The sequence below is a fragment of the Camelus ferus genome, chromosome 19 (genome assembly GCF_009834535.1).
Source record: "Camelus ferus isolate YT-003-E chromosome 19, BCGSAC_Cfer_1.0, whole genome shotgun sequence".
NCBI classification, from domain to species: domain Eukaryota; kingdom Metazoa; phylum Chordata; class Mammalia; order Artiodactyla; family Camelidae; genus Camelus; species Camelus ferus.
In genome coordinates, this window is record NC_045714.1 from 1,550,195 (window position 1) to 1,573,139 (window position 22,945).

At 43.1% G+C, this 22,945-nt stretch overlaps 2 protein-coding genes across 2 annotated transcripts in view; both read right to left on the reverse strand.

Annotated features, from left to right (window-relative positions):
- JPH2 (junctophilin 2) overlaps nucleotides 1-5,077 on the reverse strand; it is a 57,380-nt gene extending 52,303 nt beyond the window's left edge. Inside the window, exon 1 of the mRNA XM_032461208.1 lies at nucleotides 4,195-5,077. Within this exon, the coding sequence (XP_032317099.1) occupies nucleotides 4,195-4,573 (379 nt within the window). The 5' untranslated portion in view covers nucleotides 4,574-5,077. The remainder of the gene's footprint in view (nucleotides 1-4,194) is intronic.
- A 6,536-nt stretch (nucleotides 5,078-11,613) lies between these two features.
- On the reverse strand, nucleotides 11,614-22,890 carry OSER1 (oxidative stress responsive serine rich 1). Its single transcript, XM_006193494.3, has 4 exons — nucleotides 22,733-22,890; nucleotides 19,041-19,157; nucleotides 15,941-16,054; nucleotides 11,614-12,854 (listed from the first exon to the last, which is right to left on the reverse strand). The coding sequence occupies exons 2-4, from the start codon at nucleotides 19,115-19,117 to the stop codon at nucleotides 12,167-12,169; spliced, it is 879 nt and encodes a 292-aa protein (XP_006193556.1). The 5' UTR covers nucleotides 19,118-19,157; nucleotides 22,733-22,890; the 3' UTR covers nucleotides 11,614-12,166.
- Nucleotides 22,891-22,945: the final 55 nt, after the last annotated feature.

The window sequence follows — 22,945 nt, forward strand, 5'->3', positions numbered from 1 at the left end:
TTACAGTGGGTTGTAATCAAAAAATTTGAAAGTCACAAGTGTAGTAGATGAGAGAGTGGTTAGGAAGCTTAAATAATACAATGCATGTGCTGTTCTTAGCACAGAGCCTGGTAAAGACTAGCAAGACTCCATAAGTGGTGGAGACAGTCATTACTATTGTCACAGAGCCTGTTGAAAATGAGTAAAGACTCAGTAAACGGTAGAGACAGTTGTTACTATTGTCAAGACCAGTTCGTGGGCAGTTTTGTAATTTTACCAAATTATGTTGCCAGTCTTGATTATTTTGTATCATTTGTCATTGATTAAAATGCTTATTTATAATACATTTAATTATCACTTGTGATTATCAAATTCTTTCCCGGCCTCTTATCAGCTGGAGGAGCAGAAGAAAGGCCACTTGAATTATTCATCTCAGTTTCCTCCTCTGTAAAACAGGGGTAGGAACAGTACTTCCTGTGAGGCTGTGGTGAGTATCAGTCACACAGAGTGGGCCACGTGACAAGAACAGCACCTGGCACATTATCTGTACTCCAAAAACGTTAATTACTGTTATCATTATTTGTGAGAAAAAGTCAACCTTGGGCTTGGTTTTTCCCACTGCACATTTTGGGGAGGGGCTTACTGAACTAGAGTCTTGATTCTGGAACTTATCTGAGCACTAGATTACTCTGAGAAGCAGATGGCTCTTTGAGGAAACACCTCCCAGAAAAACACACATAGTCCACGCGCATATGCACACGTCTTGCCTGCAGTTTCAGGCCACTTATGGGCCTCTGAGGCCAAGGCTGGGGCCCCCGGTCAAGATGCTCGGAAAGCGAAGATCGCTAGTGGCCCTTCCAGTCCTGGAGTCTGGGGGTCTCTGGGATGAGGACCACCAGGCAGCCATGCAGCGCATTACTACCTAAGGGTGGGTGTGTGCTGGCTTTGGGCTTCAAGTCAGCACTTATTTTTAGCTTGGCTATATATGGCCAGGGGAGGAATGCTGGGCTATAGGCGGGGGAGGGGTGCCAGGAGGCTGAGTGCAGGGTTTGGGAGGCTGGGGCTCCTTGGCCTAGACCACCTTCCCCTTCTCACCAGAGAACTGGAGCTTAACTTCCAGCCAAAGCTACAAGCATGAAGGTGAGGGAGGGTCTGTGGACTTAGGAAGGGCAGGGGCTTCCATGAAGATGCCAGGTCAAGTCACTGTAAAACAGTGATATTCAAACCTTTCTGACCATGACCTGCAGTAAAAAAATGTATTTGAATCATCACACACACATAAACACAGATGTTTTAATACACACACTATATAGATACATATATCCAGATATGTATTTATATACATATGTCTCCAACTGAGAAAACATTTCAGAAAACAGTACTTTATCTCATTCTCTATGAAACACTCTGATATTTTCTATTTTGTTCTGTTCTATTCTTCCATTTAAAAAAATGCAGGTCATGACCCACTAAATTGATTTTGCCACCTTTTAATGAGTTGACACCTCCAGTTTGGAAATCTACTCTTTGGTTTGGAGCAGGCAGATACCTGTGACACTGGACTGCAAAGTTAGATGGAGAGTGGAGGAAAGGGGACAGGCATATCAATGCTTTGAAGTCAGTACTTCTCAAAGCTGGGGATAAGATGCAAATTTCAGCTTGATCCCTGCTGGACGGCAAGCTTTGGACCTCAGTGTCTTTGTACACTCTGTTCTTTCGATCCAGAGCATGCGTCCTTCACCCACCCCTGTCCCCTGGTTCACTCCATACTCCAGAGCCCGGCTTGCCACTTACTCCAGGCGGCCTCCCTGAATGCGAGTCTGGTCAGCTGCCCGCTTCTTGCTCCCTGACTCCCTGGCATGTCCCTACTTGGCACCCAGCACAGTTTCTTGTCAAGTTCTCTGGAAAGCAGAGACTTTTTCCATCCTGTTCACTTCTATACTTTCCTTCCCCGCAGCCCACCCTCTCATCCCCGCCATATAATATAGTGTTGGCTTACTAATAATCACTCAATAAATATTTATTGAATGAAGTAATGATAGTGAATAGTAGTAACAGCAACTACATATTTATCCCTGGAGAAATCTTAGGAGAGATTAGTATGATGAGGAACCTAAAGCCCCGAGAATCTAACTAATACAACAGGGGCAGGGCACTAATCCAGGGCTGCCGGACTCGAAACCGTTCCTAATCACAGGATCTTCTGTGCCCACATCCCCCTAGTACTTCCCAGGACAGGGCAAAGGGCAGGTCCTTAACAAACCCTCAGGGAGCTGATGACAGGTTGATTAAAGAGATTTTCCAAAGCAGTGGCCACATCTAATTTTGGAGAGTTGCACTTGGGAGCGAGGACCTGTGAGGTTTCCAAGCCCCCTGGATGTGGGGCTGTCTCATTCGGGGGGAAGAGTCTGAGCCTCTGACAGACCGGAGGGGCAGCTCTTCCGATTACCTGGCCTGAACAGCCCCTGGACACACTTAGGATAAAACCCAGGGCCCTGCAAACCTAACGTGAGCTGGCCCACGCCCGCAACTCCAGCATCAGCCCCTGCCTGGTGTCCTGTTCACTCTGCACCACCACCCTGGCGTTCTTGCTCTTTCTTAGACTTGCCAAGCCCAGTCCTGCCTCGGAGACTTTGCAATCTTCATCCCCTCTGCCTGGGGTCTTTCCTCCCTATCCAGGCCTCTCCACCCGACTTCTCGGACCACTCTACCCAAAAACATCACTGTCTTCCTTGTCTGCTGTTTTTTCATAACACTAGTTACTTCTGGAAGTTACATCTATGTTTGTTTTCTGGTTTATTTCTGTCTTCTTCACTAGACAGGGAACTCCCTGTGACTTTGCTTGCTCACTGCCCTGGCTCTAGAACTCGCTGTGGGATGGCGCCTGACACATAGTTGGTGCTCTGTGATATTGGTCACATGAATGAATGAATGGGTTTCCCCCATTTTAGACATGCTGGGATATCCGCCTGCAGCTTCCCAGAAAAGTGTGTCCCTGTGACTCACATCCAGGCCTCCAGCACACACACCTTGGTTTGGAAAGGGAAGAGGGAAGGGAAGGAACTTTCAGCATATGCGTACTGTGTCCCGCTTTGCAGAGGTAACTGATGCCTAGCAAGCACTCAATGAAGCACTATCTTAATTCGTAACTGGAGAAACTGAGGCTTGCTCTCTGCTTGTACCCAGAGCTTAGTGCAGTGTCCAGCATAAACACCTGGTGAATTGAACTGCACTGAATTGCAGAGATTCAGCAAACAGCTCAAAGTCACTGAATTAGGAAACATGGAGCCAGATTTTGTCCAATTCCAGCCAGGGCTGCGTAGCTGTCATTGTACCATAGAAACTCCAAGGGTACAGGCTGAACGGGCCCTTGCCAGACATCCACCAATTGGTAGCCCACCCTGCACCCAAGGCCGCTCTCTAAACGCCTCACAAACAGATTTCCCAACAAGATTCAGCTCAGATGTCACCTCTTCTAAAGCATCCCCTGATTTCCTCAAATCTAACTTCTTTTTTTTCTACCATGGCACTCTGTGAATACTTGTGTATAATAATGTGTGTAAAACATATCTTTTAATCCATGGGCTGTATCTTATTCCTCTTTATACCTAACGTTTTTACAGTGCCTGGATAATAGGCAGTACTACAGAAATGTGCACTGAACAAGAAGATGCATGGATGGATAGATGGATGGATGGGTGGATGGGTGGGTGGATGGGTGAGTGGGTGAATGGATGGGTGGATGGGTAGATACATGGGTGGGTGGATGAATGGGTGGGTGGATGAGTTAGGTCAGGGGATAGATGGATGAATGAATGAACACTTCATGATCTATTGATTGAAAATAATTTTCACGGCAAAGTTGACATTAAACCCTAGTACTTCTAGAGTATGTTCCACAGCTGTTTGTACACCCAGCATGCAACAGTAACAGCAGCATCGTATTGAATGTGTGTTGAATGTGTATTTCGATGGCAGGTCTTGTGCTAAGCACTCCTGCCAGTCCTCTCCAGAACCCCGTTACTGGCCCCAACTTTACAGACCAGGAAATGGATGCAGAGAGAGGTAGAGCCACTTGCCCAGTGCCACACAGCAAATAACATCCTGGATCCTCTGAACCTGTGTGGTACATCCCCTGGCTCTCCCCACCCTCCCCAGGCCTCTTCAGCCCACCTGGCCCCTGCCCCAAGTCTGCCGGCCCCAGGCTGGGCTCACCTCCATCTGCATAGGTTTCGGTGCCGTAGCCGTCCTGCAGGCCGTTATTCCAGGTGCCCTCGTACTTGGCACCGCTGCTGCTGCTCTGCCGGGTTCCGTAGCGTCCCTTGAAGCCGTGCGTCCACTCGCCCTTGTAGAGCCAGCGTCCCTTGGTCTCTATGCCCAGCCCGTGCCGTTTGCCCTGACTCCAGTATCCCTCGAAGGTGTTTCCACTGGGCCAGGTGTAGACGCCCGCCACTTCAAAGCCAAAGTTCCAGGAGCCCGAGTATTCGCCCTGGCCCTTGGGGCCCGTGCACAGTCCGTGCCCGTGGGCCTTCCCCCCCTCCCAGCCCCCGCAGTACGCCCCGCCATCATCAAAGTCAAAGCGGCCCCCACTCATCTCATCGTAGCCCTGACCACCTCACCGTCCTCCAGCTTGGGGGGAGAGGCCGATGGGGGGTGCCAGCGACTCTCTCCAAGCAGCTCAGGGCTGGGCCCCTGGACTCACCACCGCCGCGCCCCAGGAGGGGGTAAGCCAGATGCCACCCAAGGCCGAAGGAACCCAGGAGCTAAGTAAGCACTGGGTAGGCTGGTCAGTGCCATGCCTGGGAGGCCCCCTCTCACTCAGCCAGAGGAAGGCTGCCAGCTGGGAAGGCAGCAGGAGGGAAAGGCTCAAAGTCTCCACGGAGTGTCCCAAACCTGGCTTCCATGGAGTCAAAGGAAAACCGATGTGATCCCTTTAAGAAGCACAGCGAAAAGAGTGGGGTGGCAGGGTCCCCAGTTCTTTTTCATAGAGGAGAAATCCCCCTCGCTGACAGCCCCCAGCCCGAGGCTGAATTCCTGCCGCCGGCTGGCCCCCTTCTCCTCCACCGCCATGGGTGTGCGGGGCTGTGATCCCCCGCCCCCGCCCCGCCCCTCTCCAATCCTGCCCTCCTCCTGGGATGGAAAGGTCAGTGTTGTCCTAACAAGGCCATCGGATCTCAGAAGCTGCTCCCAAAATAACCCCCTGGCCAGCCCAGCCTCCTTCAAAGCGGGGGGGGGGGGGGGGGGGGGGGGTGTTTCAAGCGGGGCTGGTGCTTCAGACTTGGGGAGTGGCCGGAGGGATGAGGAAGGGAAGCTGAGAACTCAGTGTGGGCAGCTGGGGCAATGTGGTGGCTTTTCTTCTCTTGGGTAAGACCTCCCTTCCACCTTGGTCCCCTGAGTCTGCGGGCAGGGAGGGGAGAGGAAGACCAGCAGGACGCCCAGTCCTGGAACACTTAAAAGCTCCTGGAGCATAGGTGTTGGCAAACCTCAGCGCCCCCACCACTCACATGCCCCGACAGAACCTGGGGCTACAGCTCTGCTGCCAACCCCATGAAGGAATCTGATGACCTAAAAAGAAAGGAACGGGGCATGGGTTCGCATATGCTTTTGAAAGCAGAGATGGAGCTTAGGAAGAGAGGAGCGGTTCTGGAAACAGAGTCAGGGAGACAAAGTGAATCTGAGTCTAGAACAACCTCAAATTTCCTCCCCGCCCCTAACCCTGGGAAAACCCCAGGAAGAACCCAGTGCAAGAGGCACCAATCATGGATCGCTCCTTTTCTATCTCTTCTGAAGGGCAGGGAGCCTGCCCTCCCCACTCCAGCTCTGAGACAGCGCTGCTGGTTGTATTGGAATGAGGTCGTCTCAAAAGCACTCATGGATCATGATTTTCAAAAAACAGTTCCCTTTCCAAGCCCTCTTTTGCTCTGGTGTCCTAAAAGCCTGGGAGGCCAGACTTCAGAAAGCTCTTGGGGCAGGGTCAGGAGCAAAGGGACTGACCAGCGCACAGGTTCCCACCAAAGTCCAGCAAAAGGAACAAATAAATCTCTATGACAGAGGTGGTGGCCAAGGCTAAAGACTGGAAATCCCAACAGAGCCCAGGGTTAACAGGAGCACAGAGTAATTCTGGGAGACGTAGGAGCCACCAAGTACAGGAAGCTTTGTGTGTGTGTCTAATGTGTGTGTGTGTGTTGAGAGAAGAGGAGGATAGAAATCACAAAAAAAAAAAAAAAAAGCAAGCACAGAAGGCACTTGAGAACATGAGACCATTATTATCTGACTTCAGACTTATCTGTCAGACTCCAGATTCCGTGATGACTTAGGCCACTTAAAGTCACTGCAGAAGATGAATGTGTTCTCATTTCAGAAATGGATAGAAAAGGCTCTCTCCCTTCGTCTCAGCTGATCCCAGTTCTTACCACTTGGTTCCTTCATCTTCACAGCTTCTCTGCCTTAGAAAGCTCTTCCGTGCCCACATTTCACCCGGGGTAGAAACACGCAGCCTCTGAGCTCACTATCACTGCCTGTTTGCCAGGCTGACAGGCAGCGAATAGTAGTGGATAAAGACTGTATCATCTGGGTTTTGAGGCACCACCCAGCAAGTGGACTGAGAGCCTCCTTGCACAATTCACCCCTCAGTGCTGCCTCCAGAGAGTTCTGCTGTTGCCACTCCTGACTGGTCTTTGGAAAATCACACATTTCTTTCCAGCTCCTCTCTCAAGGGGAAAGGAAAGAGCATCTCGAGCTGGAAGCCAGAGGAGATTGAGTTCAATGCCCTTTGTAGTTAAATGCTGGGCAAATCACCATAATCCTGTTCTAAGGCTGGGTGGTTACTGTGCTCTAGCAAGCTGTCCCTCCTACATCAGTGTAGCCACTGTTCATCTGTACAGCTCCCTTCGTGGTTCCCTACCAAGGGTGGGTACACATAAGAATCCCCTATGGAATTGAAAAACGTGAACAGATTCACCCCATCCCCAACCTACTGAATTAGATTGTCCTGGGAGAAGTTCTGGTCACTTGCATTCTTTTTAAAATCTCCTCAGACAAATCTGACTCTCTCATTCCTAGTTAAGAACCAGTGTTTATTTTCAAATTAAGAAACTGTTTCTTTTTCTTGGCGGGGGGGGGGCATCTTTTTTTAGTAGCTAGAATTCTTTTTTGATTGAAGTATAGTCAGTTTACAATGTTGTGTCCATTTCTGGTGTACAGCATCATTTTTCTGTCATATATATATACACACATATATTTATTTTCGTATTCTTTTTCATTATAGGTTAATACAAGATATTGAATATAGTTCCCTGGGCTATACAGAAGAAACCTGTCGTTTATCTAAGAAACCATTTCTTAATAATATACAAATTAGTGAATCCACTTACTTACCATTGGCTGTGTAGGGTAGAGACTTGTGGAATTAGATTTGTGTTCAAATCTCAGTTCTGCCCTGCACAAGCTGTGTGACCTTGGGCCAATTGTTGATTTCCTTAAACCATAAATTCTTCATCTGTATAAGTACCTATCTCTAAGGATCCTTAGTATTAAGGCTAATAATATCTACCTTACATAGCTGGGTAAGGATTACATGAGTTAATGCTGTAAAAAGTTTCAGAACACAGTAAACACCTAATACATGTTAGCTATTATTACTATTATCCTCAGATGATGAGATGTTTTTCAAACCATCATGTTTAATAAAATACTCACCAAAGAGGGAAAAATCACCCCCTAACCATTAAGTACCTTGACATTGAAGTAGTCCTTACTTTTCCCAATATGTGTTTATTCCCTCAAAATTACCCTGTACTTTCTTCCATTTTAAACTGGTAACTATATTATTGCTAAAGAGACAGCTTGATTTCCTAAAAGTTTAAGCAAATTTTTTGCCAAATTTGGTACTGGACCAGCCGTCTCTTTTTTGCCTCTCTTTAAACCAGTGCATTTCAGGGAAAGGGAGACCCCTTGTGGCCATATGCGCATTATAACGTTTTTCTTCGGAAAACCAAGTTCTTCAGACCATTGGGAATTTACTAAATTTGGAATGAATTTTAAACTGCTTTTAAAGGTAGCTACCCCAGTCTCTCTTTTCCCATGTCTTTTCTCACTCCGTAGCCCTCTTCTTTGGTCAGAGGGGACACTCAGTTGCTTCCTCTTATTTCTGTCTTAACTTCTCAAGTGTGCTTGGCTGCTTGCTAGGGAAGGTGGAGAGGAGGGGACTGAAAATCCAGAACAGAGAGAACTGCATACAGAAACCTGCTTGAGTTCCTTCTCAGCCACTGAAGACTCAGCTGAAGGAGCCTCACCTCTACAGACAAGTTACATGGCTGGGTTAGATGCCTTCCCTCATGCTGGCTCCTCACTCCAGCTATGAGCTGTTTGGAGAAAAGATTCTCTTCATTTCAAAAAAAAAATGTGAACACCTCCTAAGTGCCTGCCTGGCATCGGGCTCATCTTTGTATGCCCAGCACCTGCACAAACTGGGTGTCTTCACCTTCCCTTCTTCGCGTTATTTGGCAGCCGACAACTCTCTTCTTGAGATGCTTTTCCATTTGACTTTTAGGGCTCTTCTCTTGGTTCTGCTCCTGCTTCACTGGCTGCTCCCACTCAAGTCTTTTGCACGTTCCTCCCCATTCCCCTGACCCCTATACCTTGGAAATGGCCCAGAGCTCGATCCTCTGAACATGATCTACATTTACTTCCTAGGTGATCTCCTACAGCCACGTAGCTTTAAATAACACCCACGTTCTGATGGCTCCTAAATGTGTATCTCCAGCCTGTACCTCTCCCTGATCTTCAGTCGTACATCCAAACATTGACTCGGCTTCTCTGAATGATACCTCATAAGCATCTCAGACTTACCAAGATCAAAAACAAACTCCCAATTTCTCCTCCCAGATCTGCTCCTCCAGCCAACTCCAGTGTATTAAAATCTTTGGAGTCATCCTTAATTCCTGTCTTTCTCTCACACCATATATCACATCAGCAAATCCCTTCTGCTCTATCTTCAAAATAATTTCAGAGTACATCTTCCCTCCCGCACTAAAAAGTGCCCAAGCTACTAGAAACCACTGCCTGGTTTACTGCAGTAGTCTCCTAACTGCCCCCCTCCCTCCCCCAGCTCCCCTCTTAGTCTACAGAGCAGCCAGTGCTTTTTGGTTTTTTAAATGGAGGTACTGGGGATTGAACTTAGGACCTCTATGCCTGCTAAGCATGTGCTCTACCGCTGAGCTATGGCCACCACCTCAGCCAGTGCTCTTTCTAAAAGACAAGTCTGATATTTCTCTCCTCTCCTCCAAACTCCCCCAAAGGCTCCCTGTCTCCTCAAGAGTCCAGCCTTTAAAACAGACTTCAAGGACCTCCATATCTGCCCTGATCCATGCTTTTTGGGGTTCATCTGCTTCGAGCCACAGATATCCTTGCTGTTCTGCCAGGAATGCTCTTCCCCCAAATATCTACATGGCTCATCCCTCACTTTCTTCAGGTCTCTGCTCAAATGTCACCTCATCACAGAAGCTTCTCTAACCACCCTCAATAAAATAGCAACCCCTCCCCTGGCCCAGCCCTTACTATCGCCTAATCCTTCTCTCTCTATAGCATTTTCTCCACCAAGAACATGACATTGTTTTATCCCCACCACCTACTATAGCATGCCTGGTGTGTTTTAGGCACTCGATAAATATTTGTTGAATGAATGACTGTTCAATAAATAGTTATTAAATAAAGGGCCATGTCAGGATGCTACTTTCCAAAACATCAGAGTAGAAATTCCTCAATTCACAATCTGAATCCATTTCCAGGATGGACTTGACAAACACTGGTTCATTAAATTGCACTCACAGAAGTTCAGATGTTCCAGTCAGGGACACATACTAAAGTCGGCCCAACTGGGTTTCAGCAGAGTAATTTTGAGCTTCAAGATTCATGTTTTGAGGAAGATTTTGACTGAGAGGTAAATGTTTACAACTCATTCTCACAAATCTGGAACGCCTAAGCTTTCATCCAAATTTGGAATTCTTCAGCAGATGATTAGGCCATTGGAACTTTGTCCATTTCAATCTGGACACCCCTCCTAACAACTTTGTCTAAAAGGCATGTGATCATTCATCCTCCTCTGGTGACTGTTCTGTTAATATTCAGAATTAATAACTGGACCACTGATTTGAAAAGCAAACTAAGAAGGACTTGAGTCTTAGGAACCATCTTACTTCAAGGAACATGTTAAGCCCAATTTGCTCAACTTCTCTCTAGTGGAAAAAATGTGAAGCAGAACACTAGTTGTGGAGGTCAGGGTGGAGAGGCAGGTACCTTTACAACCAGAAGCTCTAATGGCCTAGATTAGCGGTTCTCAGAGTGTGGTCTGGGAATCCACCCAATCAGGAAATCTGGGAGATCGGAACTGTTTTCATAGTATTAACATGGTATTTGTCTTTTTCATGCTCTTTCTCTCACAAGAGTAGAGTTTTCCCGAGGTCACACATGTGGTATAACAAGGGATTGAATGCATAAGCAGATATGAGAATCTAGCTGGCTTCTATTAAGCCAAACATCAAAGAGATTTGCAAAAATGCTACCCTTCTCACCAAATGTTTTGGAAAAGCTATTTTCCAGTTAGATATTATTTATATTAACATAAATGGTTTTGTGGATTATTTTTAAATGAATACGTATTTTTAAAATGTCTTGTTTTAATTTCTAATGTGGGAAATACTGATAAATAGAACCCACATAAACAAAAGCTCTGAGATCCTTGATTTGTAAATGTAAGAGTCCTAAGACCAGAGTTTCAGAGCTGCTGCCTTAGACACGTGAAACAGTGCACCTTCTGTGAGCGTTAAGAAAACTGTCAAAGAGTTCCTAGTGCTGTGATACCAAGGCATTTTGCTCTTCCTCCAACCGCAGCCTTCACGTGTTATTAAATCCATACTAAACCAAAAACTAGCTGGGCTCACTACTTAAGTTCAGGGATTTTCCAGTTTAAAAACACCCTTCTCACCTCTCCCAAGTATAAATCACCTATTTGTCATGCCCACGCCCCACTATCATCAACCAACCCCACAGCCAATGGGCTATTTTAGTAAAACTTAGTTCATAATCTAAAAAGTAAAATGAACTTTGTTATAACATGATGTTAAAATGGCTGGAGAAATTTTCTCTGAATTTCATGAGTATGCTTGGAGTTAGGATGGTTTGAATTTAACTATGTGGCCTACATGAAATCCACTTTGGAGTCAGCTGGAAAAGATCAGGATTCATCCTCCACTGAAACCGAGGACAGATTTTATTTTTTACCAAACTTTGGAGAGAACTGTGGGATGGTCAGCTATTAAATATGGGACACAGCATGTATAAAATTCTCTTTAGGGGTTACGGGGGTAGAAGGGCAGTGCAGAGATAATATCCATCCAGAACATTTGAAACTGAGGTATGTGATCTACACTGCAAGAGACTGAAACGTGCCATAGATACTGAAATGCCAGAGATGGAGAAGACACACAGTAGTTTCATGTATCACACCCCTTCCTGCCAACAGAGGCAGCGCCCCGGTAAGTCGTTTCTTATGTAAGAAAGTTCATGTACCGTGTCTCAGGGTAAGGAGCACCAGCAGGGGTGTATTTAGTGAGGGTTAATGACTCTCTCAAACAATAGAGGGCAGGCCAGCTAGTTTATTCATAGTGAATCTAAACCTTCGATCTCTGGCTTAACAATAACATAGGAAACTTTTAAAGACACAATAAATCTTGCATTAAATCAGAGGTGGTTTAAACCAGTCATATAACTTCTAATATTCTGGGCTGGCAACTACAGCATCACAAATGTTCAATCCAGTTACAAAACCACATTTCATTTTCCTTGGCACCCAAATCTTAAACAGATCTGAAAAATACACTGTTTTACAAAGGCTTTTACCACAGACCCACTGCTACCAGTCAAGCAATTATGGTTTTTTCACCCTACTCCATTAACATTTCTAAACGAGAGGGATTTTTCTTTGATCTGCTTGTCTTGGTGGGTATGTAAGAACTTGGAGAGTAAGTTTAAAGAATGAAGATTAACTGAGATGCCAAGAAAAGTTTTTATTGCAAGCACAGTGAGCAGGAGATGTCTTCTCACACAAAGTGGCCACAAGGTCTGCCGTTAACTAAATCTCTCTGACAACCCTTCATTGGTTTAAAGCGTAGGAATTAGCTTCTTGCTCTCAGGTGTACATCATTTCTGCCATGTGGGACATTTTCTTGGGAATATATAAGTAATATTCCATGTAACCTGACAGGTCCTCAATGGTCACATCATCCACGTAGACTCGAGCTTGCTCAGAACAGGAGCGGGGGGAGCCGGACAGAGTTCTGGTGTGAAGCGACTGAGAGTAGTCCTCAAGCGTGGATCTTCGTTCTGGGGCCAACGGAGGGACATTCTGCAGGCCTGAAAAGGAATATACTTCCATATCATGCCACCTCTTACACTGGCACTCCTTGCCTATGCATGCACAGGGCTTGCCCTGGTTTAACTTAGAAACAGATTGAAAGTCAGAGAGATCATTGGCCTTGAGACTTGCTTGGGAGACTTGGGTAGCATCAGAGGAGTCTTCCTTCTTACTCTCTGACGGGAGCCTTGGAACCGAAGTTCTCAATGGCTCAACAACTGCCCCTGTGTGATTAGTATCGAGGGAAGTGGAGCACTCTCCTGCATTGAACTCTTTAGGGGTTGAAATTCCCAGCCCACTGCTGCCATCAGGGGAGTCAGTCTGGCTTTTGTGCTTGAGCTGGCTGCTGGAGGAAGCAGCTATTGTACTGCAATGTATAAACTTTGGAGGATGAAGGACAGGAGACTTAGAACGTCGACGACGCTGGGTTCTCACTGTTCCTCGTGAAGACTTCCTTGTAGACCTAAAAGGGAAAAAAAAATGCATAGGAAGATGCTGGGATACAAAGCTCTTCTAAACAGATATGAGCTAGTTGGAAATTTGCCACCTCTCAGGTTTATAGGTCTAAATCAGTTTCCCCCAAAGAGATGTGCCTGCTTCCATTTTCAAGCTAAGTCTCTGTGTCTCAAAAACTTCAACAGCTTTATTAACAAGCTATAGAAACAGGAGAGGTAAAGGGTAGTTTTTAATTGCATTTCTTGGATCAAAATTTGGTGCAGAATACCTGCCTGCTCTGCCACAATCCTTGGCTTGGGAGCCTTTGACCAGTGAATCTAGGGAAGTGCTCTGCACAGACAACTTAGACTGACGCTGTAAAACCTCAGCCTTGTGCTCTATGCCCTGAACACAGCAGCTTCAGTACCACTGTGGCGCTAATGCTACAAATGGCCACTATGACATGATTACTCAACAGAGTAGCAGATTTAGGATTCATTTCTATCGTTGGGAACAGCTAAAAAACAGATTTAGACTCCCTGAAGTTTTCAGATATTGGGAATTATCGGACACACTATATAACTTTTGATAAAATATTTAAATAAATAAGAAATGAGCAAAGAAAAGAGACTCAAAATTGCCAAGCAAATTTGAAAACAGAACCAAACAGAACTTTAAAAAGTTTATATATGAAATTAAATAGATGGGCTAAACAGAAGAATATATACAGCTAAGAAAAGAAATACTGAACTAAAGGATAAATCTGAATTATTTACACCAGGGGTCAGCAAACTGCAGTGTGTGGATCAAATCTGGCCCCTACGTGTTTTTATATAAGCCCCTCAGACACTGCTCCCATGAACTAGACCTGTGAGCCACGGAGACGCGGCTGGGGTGTCCCCCACCTGTGCCCCTGTTCTTCCCCTCACTGCCTGTGCCTGCCTTCCTGGCCAGCAGACGTGTGTGTCACGCCACTGCCCAGGCCCACACTGGCTACCAACTACATGTTGGGGCTGTGCTATCAGCAATCGCTGGGCACTGAGAGAGAGAATCTGTTTGTGCCAGGCTCTCTGGAGGAGAGAAGGGCATGCTGGCAGAGAAGGCCACTGGGGCAGAGTAAAACCGACCCTGGCAATGCCCCCACTCACCCATCACACCAGGCTAGTTATTTCACACTAGACTATCTCAGCAACTGAACACAAAGTGTGTTTACCTACAGGATGGTGCACATCAAGCAAACCTACATAATATCCTTGGATCTCACCTCTTGGCCTCCAAAGCCTAAAATGTTTATTATCTGACCTTTTACAAAAACATTTGCCAACTCTTGACATAGAATGCAGCACAGAGACTTGGAGATCTGGAAAAATGTAGAAGTTTTAAGAGATGTTAAGAAGAATAAAAAGTCTGGAGTCTATGAAAGAATACAGAGGATGGAAGACAAGTAATTTTTTAAGAGATAATGGCTGAGAAATTTTCTGAATTGATACAAGAGGAGAATCTACAGCTACGGGAAGCACACTAAAGCAAGACAGCCAACTGCAGAATATCCAAAACAACAGGAACACCTTAAAAATAGCTAGCAACTAGACAAATTATTTCCAAAAGAACAACAATTAGATTGAAAGTAGGCTTTTCAACATCAACATAGAAGCCAGAAGACAATGAATAATACCTTCAAATGCTAAGAGAAAAGTCAACTAGAACAGATTTCCAGTGTATCAAATCAGATACAGCTTTCAAGAACAAGGATAAAATAAAGACATTTTCAGATAAGCCATATCCAAGTGTATTTATCAATAGAATATGATGTATACAACTCTGGGGACACCATTCAAATTTATTCTATGTGGAGAACTAACATAGAGGCTCCATTTACTAATAACAGACTTTTATCAAAGGAACTTCTGAAGGAAGAACTTTAGGAAGAAAGTGATCCTACATGGAAGGTCTGAGATACAAGAATGGTGAGAGCAAAGAAACTACAAATGAGATGAATCTAAATGAACTCTCCATTTAAATACATAAAGTAGATTAAACAAAATCAAATTTGTGAGAATAAAAACAAGTGACAGAATTAAAATACTGGGCAACTACACCATGGAAATCTGGAGGTCAGAGCAAAACAATTCTGAGGAGGAAGGTTAAAGTGTTAGCTTCTGTCTTTGTAAAGCATATGTGGTAAAATTTCAAGGCTAACTACTGAAAGAATAGAAACAAAGTATACCATTTCCAAACCAGTAGAAAGAAAAATGGTAGGGAGAAAAACAAACCTATTTCAAATAAAAAGGTGAGGAGGAGAGAGAGGTGCGGAAAAAAAGAAAAAGAGTAAGTAGAGCAAATAGCATAAAGTAAAAGAGCAAAGAGAAGTCCAAATATATCAATAATCAAAATAAATGTAAATGCATTAAACTCAGCAGTTAAAAAGATTATTGAAGAAAACAAAACAAAATAAGCCATATATATTTAGGAGACACACCTAAAATTTTGAAACACAGAATGGTTGAAAGTAAAAGAACAGAATAAGATACAGTAGGCAGATACTAAAAGACAACTGGATTCACTATATTAATTCCAGATAAAACAGACTTTAAGACAAAAACCACTCTGAAGGACTTAGAGGATTACTAAGATAATAGAAGTCTCAATTCACCAGGGAAACATTCTAAATTGGCATGAACCTGGGCTACATGCACCCAATGAAACAGCTTCAAAACACACAAAGCAAAAATATAGAACTTAGGGGAAAACAGACAAATGCACTCCTGTCGAGAAGATTTCAACAAATTCCTCTCAATTATTAACAGGTCGAAGTGATCCCCCCAAAAAATTAGTTGAAAAAGGTCCAAATAACACATTTAAAAGCCTTTACTGTAGTGGGGACACACAGAACCTAAGAATGATTAGAGGAGAACTATTCTTCACAAACACACATACACTGATAAAGACTGACTATGAACCAGGCCATACAGCAAGCCTCAGCAAATCTGCAATGAGAAGAAAGGGTCTTCTTTAATCGTGGTCCTTGGATTCTACATCATAACATACTCAGGAAAGAAAACCGAAAAATGTTTTAAGGTACTGGGATAAAAATCGTCTGTAATGAGCCCTTACCCATGCCAACTGTCTTTAGATGCACATGTGGTTTTAGGTTTGGTATCATCTGCTGCTGTCCTGACGGATGCTCTGACACTTGCGCCTTCTCCAACAGACAGAGATGCTATGGACCTAAAGACAAGAACAAAGTTTACTGCTTTGAAAACCGTGCAAAGAGGAGAACTTATTGCCCTCATCAACCCAAATCCAAGTACTAATACCTTTAGTGTCTTTGTAGTTTGGGTTTCTCAAAAACTGCTCAGCTTTTAGTGTAAATTTTCCTCCAAAACCAAATTTGGAGGATCTCTGAGAGCTCACAGGTGCAAAATCATAAGCTAAAGAATGATTCTTAAGTGTAACCAGCAGTGGGATATAAATAGACTTTTAGGCTGTTTATCTGGGGCAGATCAGGCCTTATGTCCAGGGAGATTGCTAATGACACTGACCACTTACTTCATGTGGCAAACCAGAGCCGCTGAAACTAAGTTTAGGCGCAAAAACTTTAGGAAACTCAACCTAACTTGGAAATGAATACTTTTTCAAATAGTATACACCTTATACAAAAATATCCTAATTTTTATAACTAATGGACTTGAAATATTACTCAAAATTAAATCTTTGCAGTTTAAAATTACACAAGTAATATGGGTTCCCAGTAAAGATGAAAAATTTAAAAGAGGGAAAAAAAGAATCATCTATAATCTCACAACCCAGAGATCACCACCATTTCATGTTAAAATCTTTTGGACCTTTTCAATACACACATAAACAGAGCCCCTACTATACAATACTGTGGTAGTGATAAATATCCTTTAGAAAGAAACAATCTACTAAGTAAATAGATGTTCACTGAAATATAATTGAAAACTAAAAATGGGAATAACCTAAATACTCAATAACAGAAAATACTGTATTATATAAATTATGGCCCATTTGTACAATGGATTAGGAATTTATTAAAAATTAAGTGTACAAAGAACTTTTAATGACATGGGAGAATGCTTACAACATAGAGAAAACAGCATGGATAAACACCTGTATATACATTATAATCTCAACTGTGTAAAAAAAAGGGTATGATGTTATTACAGACGATCTAGATATTAACAGTGGTCATAGTAAATTGTGATTTTTACTTTCTTTCTTTACTCTTTTTTTTGTTTCATGATTTATCCATAATAAGCATGTATTATTTTATAATCTGATAAAAAGGACTATGTTGTTTTACAATATAGAGATTTGTCCCAATAAGACAAATACCATTAGGAATCAAAACCTGTTCAACAGGATCATGCTAAATTCCTGGCAAGGCTTGGTTAGTTTATGACTCAGTACCTCAGATGTTCCACTCGTAAATCAGCAACAATATGAAACAACTATAAATGTATGTTACTCTATACAAGTCTTACTCTGCTTAGTCATGGTGATGACTCACTCCTTGTACTTTTATTTATTTGGTTTTCTCAAATGTTCTCCACTGCTCCTTTTCTTTCTATAATTTTACTCAAAGTAGATTGCATGCTACAAATACATATGACCATACATTGTACAGATATTTTTTAAAGTTTTTTCAATGTTCCAAGTAATTTTTAGGGGCATGGAAATAGCTTAATTTTATATTCCAACTTCTTAAAACACCAGGAAAGAAGTCTGTATATCAAGAATTACTTATATAAATTTATACACTAAGGGATATACATGTATATGTGCATTTATACATTCCTAGTATTTTCCTGATTAAAATAATATATTTTAAAATACATATTTCTATATCTAAAAAAATGTGTATTTCTGGGGGGAGGTCCTGGGTTCCATCCCTAGTACCTCCTCTAAAAATAAATAAGCCTAATTACCTCCTCCCCCAAAAATTTAAAAAAAAAAAAAGTATATTTCGACACCAGAAATCACAAAGGAATTTACCATGACTCCAATCTAACTATTTGTCTGCTTTGTTTCTGCTCCCCAAAATACCTTATAAAGTACCTACCAATTCTAATGGCAAGATGACCATATTGGAAAAAAAAAACACCTAGTGTACTTATTTGAAGTATCAGGGAAGCAAATATAAGTATCTGTAACAGCTATTATGCAAATCTATTAGTATAAATCTTCTCATTTGGTAGGTCAAAAATAGTATTAGCAAGTACTAAGCAGGCAACTATAATAACAACTAACACCTATTTAATTTTGCTCTGCGCCAAGTACCGCGTGCATTTCTTCATGTTGTCTTCAAGGTACCACATAAAGGAATGGTTAATAGCACAGGGTCCAGAGATACATTGTCTGGGTTCAAATCCTGGCTCTACCGCTTCTTACCAATGTGACCTTCTGCAAGTGGCTTAATTCATCTGTAGCTCCTCTGTAAACCATGTGGTATACTCTGCAGTGCCTATCTTCTAAGTTAGTAGTGAAGATTAGATGGTGTGTACAGAGTACTTAAGCTGGTGTCTAGGGCACAGTAAATCAGTAATATATTTTAGCAATTATTATTATTCCTTGTTGGGGAGTGTTCAGTTTCCATTCATGAAATGAAATAATCTTACATCCATTAAAAATTTGAGATTTCTTCTGGCCTGGGGCAAAGAATGGGGATGAAAAGAGCCCTGCATAGAACACTTTGCAAGGGGTGAAATATTAACATGCAGACAGCAGCTGGTCTGCAGGTGCTCTAATTAGTTTGGCCAAAGGGTTCAAGATTATTGATCTCAGTGACAGAACCGTAATGAATAGAGGTTTCCATAGTGATAGGCCCAGCAATCAGAGCCCATGAAATCGACAATGTCTGCAGAGATTTCTATTGAGCCAATTCACTTTTACTGAAAAATACTGTGATTCCCCAGAGATGTAAGAGGAACTCTCTAATGAGACACTTTGATTAAAAAGAAGTGGGGGGAACCCTCCTCAAAGTTAAGGAAAACCTCCAACCTTGGAGTCCAAATTTAACAGAAGAGTTTCTTTTATGAGTAAAACAATGCTGTACAGAACTTGGTAGAATGTCACACTATTAACATTTGTATCTTCTATGAATAATGTGGAATTTTAGAAAGAGCTCTTCTGAAGAAATGGCTATTTATATCTAGTAAACAATCCCCCAATAATATATTTCATATCTAATTACCCTGACGCATCCACTCTTAATTTCTTGAAAGCAGTTTGTAGACTCTCCTCCTCTCCATCCTTGGCTTCGGATTTCATTGTGAAAGATTTTACACTACTATGGATGTTCCCGTTAATACTAAAAAAGAAAACAAAAAGAAAATGAGCAAAATGAAAACAAGTGGGTTTAAAAGTATACATTTTGTTAAAAATCTCTATTTCTGATACTACTCTTGCTTGTTAGGGAGAGAAAAGGCAAATTTCTATTTGTAAAAAGAAGTTTCAATGTAGATGATTAGGAAACTATAGGTTTTATTTCTTAAGTGGAGACAAATGAAACAATACTGAAAATGTGTATTTATTATGATAGAATTGAAACTGTCAAAATACGTGATGCCAATATTTTATTACACAGTTTTGGAAACTAGATCACCTAAAATCTGTGTTTAAGTATACTTTCTAACAGGGGGAAAAACCTTTCCAGTTGTAGAAGTCTAGAAACCTACACGCAAGATGACCTTTGCATCAGAAATAAAAGGAAAAAGCTCAATTTACAGGACTCTGATTCTTTAAAATGCTACTGAGTATTTGTCTCATTTAACTCTAAACATTTCAGATAATAACTTCATGACACATGATAGCATTTCTCTAAAGTAATCCTGGCCCAGATATCAAGATGTTACCATTGTTAAAGCAGGATTAAAATATGTTTCAATGATTACTGATTATTCCACACTCTACTTATAAGGTTGATATGTTTTCTTTATACTTTGAATACTTTATTACAAAAAAAACATAGAAAATAAATGAACTATACTTGCAACTGAAAAACAAAAGTAGCTATGAGAGACAGGAAGTAAAGGAAAAACACTGGAATTGTTCTATAGATGTGCCTTTAAATGATCTCCACTTAATCTTAACCAAAGTTCACCACTTCTTTCACCCAGATTATTAAACAGAAAAAAAGGAGGGGGGAGACCTACCAAAGCAACGAGAGAAACAACAGAGAAGCTAACAAATTCTTTGAATCTAATCTCCCAATTTTTTTACCCAGGGTAAAAAATTTATTAACACCAAATCCTGGTCAAAAAATAAATCAGTATCTATGAACATATCACAGGGAAACAGAAAGAAAAAAAAGTAAAATAAAAAATATAAGATGGGGAGTTTACGAAGCAAAGAATTCACTTCACCTTCTCTATTTCTAACTTGCTACCCCTGGACCCCATCTCCCACCCCCCACCCCACCACAACCACTCTCAGAGTGAGGAGTGCTTCTCTGTGGATCCATGGATCCTCTCTGATTCTTTATCTGCTTATTTCACAGGTGTGAGTTTGATGTTATTGTGAGATCTCTAATATTCCGAATGTCAGGGTGTCATAATACGTTTGCTATAATGTAACCATGTAGTACCAGTGGCAGAATTAAGAAGCAAGGAATCAAGACTTTTATTTATTTACGTGTATAATGTATTTTAGGTAGATCCCTCTGGGGAACATTGAAAACGGTCTCAAAAGAATTCAGCTAGCTTTCATCTCAATTTCTTAAGACAAAAATTTTTTTTTTAAATTAAGTACACTACCCACATATATTTTGCTGATTTAACCAGCACATGAATTTGAGGAAACATTATCAATTCCATACTTCACTGGTTTCTAATTCTTCTGGATTGAGAGGAGGCTCTTTCCCCAGATACACAATAACGTCCTATATACCTGAGAAGAGGGGAGGAAAGATCACATATGCTAATATTTTTGAGGCTGCACAGCATCTAAAAGGTTGCTATCTATAGACTATAAACAAATTCTTCCTGTCAGCAGAACTAAAATAAAGATTTCATTTTATGTTAGTTTTTCTCGATTACTTTATGACCAGTTAGTCAAATACTCAGACTCTTGGCCCTTATAGAGTGAAATCATCTGAACCAGTCTCCCCATCCCTGCAGACCCCCACATAAACCCTCTTTGGGTCTCTCTGGAAATCAGTACACATCATATCTACATATACATTGTTGTACTCTATAGGCAGAAATCATTCCTTCCATAAATTTTGGCAGAATCCCTACTATGTGCTTTAGCACTAGACTGGATGCTTAGGGATATGAGGGTGAATCTGACACACCAGGACTGTGAACCCCATTCCTGTAAGGACTGGAATCACACTCCTGCCCTAACACTCTGCTAAGAAACTTTGCACCCTGGTATTGAACTTTTAACTAACATACTGCTAACTTAATAGCACTGCAGGTGACCTCCAGATGTTTAGACAAACTTACCTAACATTCTTGTAGTCACACTAAAAAATCCAACATTTAAAAACCAAAACAGACCAAAATAAAACTGGCCACCGACTAAAACTCTAGGAATGAAGTTCTATCTGAACTATTTTCAGACGTCTAATATTTTGATTGCTCAACTTTTCCCTCAGTTATATTAACCTACGGCAAAGGTGAGTCTTAAACATAACCTTAACAGCTAAATCAGAGTATGTTTGTAATTACAAGAAGGCTTATTATGTTCCTCCCTATTCCCAGCTTCTCATCCACTCAAATCAAGAGCTGTACAACTACCTCCGGGAAACATATAATTGATGTGTCCTTCTTCATTAATATTAAATTTATGGAAGACGTTCTTGCCGTTTTAACTGTACTAACTTCTTGAAATTGGACAATCCCCGCCAAAGATTAAACTTTTAAAGGCCTATTGTAAGTTACTTTAAGGCAAATTACCCGGGACCTCGGATTTTCCCTAACCTTTCAAAAATGACAAAATTCTTCTAAGTTCCTCCATCAAAAGGGCAAATTCCTGACTTTCTCCGACTTTCAACTAAGAGTATGTGTCACAATCTTATTTATATAAATATCTTGCATTTTTAGCCAAGACCTCTTTGAACCTCAAGCCTAGGTCCAAATTTCGGACCCTGAAAAGACCTGAGAACGATGCGCGTAAGCGTGGCATCACAATATTAAAGACTCAGAAAATTTCCCAGCCCACCAGGAAGCGTGGAATCCAGAAGAGAAATCCCCGTCCAGCAACTCTCGACGCAAACAAGACAGGGTTGAAACAATCGGCCCCTGAGACAAAACACGTTCACACACCCAATCAACCCCTACACTCTCGGTGCTAGAGCCCGATGTTAATTCTTTTCACCCAGAAACCGGATCGGCCGTGGCTGAGCAGAATAGGGGGAAAGGTCAGAACCTGGGGGTTTCGGAGAGCAGGGAGCTGTCCAGGGCCCTAACTCTGCCTGCCCGGGGTCTCCTGCTAGAAAGTTATCCCTTGAGGATACTCCCCCGGCCAGGATGAGAGGCTTGAGTCGGGCTAGGAGTAAGGGATGCAGGAGGAGGCAGGAGCAGAGGCGAAGAGGCAGCCAACGAGACTGGGGCTCAGGAACGAGCGGGAAAGGGCGGGAAGAGGCAAAGAGCGGCCGAGGAGGGCGAAAAGGGGAAGCTACAACCGGGAGGGAGAGGGCGGAGGCACGGAACAGGGGCCGCGGCGGAGGGAAGGGGCGAGAGAACGAAGCTCGGGCAAGGCCAGGCCGCAGCGGCCCAGGGGACGCGGAGAGGCACAGGCCCGGCCGGGCCCAGGCAGCCAACGCCGGGGGACTAAGCGACGCGAGGCAGGCGGGCCCAGAGAAAGCCGCCCGCGGCGAGGCTGGGCCTGGAGGCCGAGACGCGGTGCCACGGCGCCTCCCCGTCACGTCAGGGCACTCACCTCCTCGCAGCTGGGGCGCTCCGCTGAGCCAGTCCCGTCAGTTCAGATCGTCTCTCTCCGACCGCGGCGCGCCTGACTGACCCGGATCTAAACCCGCGGAGGGGGCAACCCGCGCCTCCAGAGTCGCATTGCGCCTGCGCCAACCGGGCACGCGCCCCGCCCCCTGTCCATGCTCCTCCCACCCCAGTGACTCGGCAGCGCGGCTGGCGGTGG

Bases quoted from the DNA above. Each gene is read 5' to 3' on its own strand.
- OSER1 (XM_006193494.3), bottom strand. From the start codon at position 19,117: ATGAAATCCGAAGCCAAGGATGGAGAGGAGGAGAGTCTACAAACTGCT. The intron at 16,055-19,040 runs GTAATTAGATAT...TCTTGTCTTTAG, and splicing joins TTAAGAGTGGATGCGTCAGG to GTCCATAGCATCTCTGTCTG. The intron at 12,855-15,940 runs GTAAGGGCTCAT...TTTCCCTTTTAG, and splicing joins TCTAAAGACAGTTGGCATGG to GTCTACAAGGAAGTCTTCAC.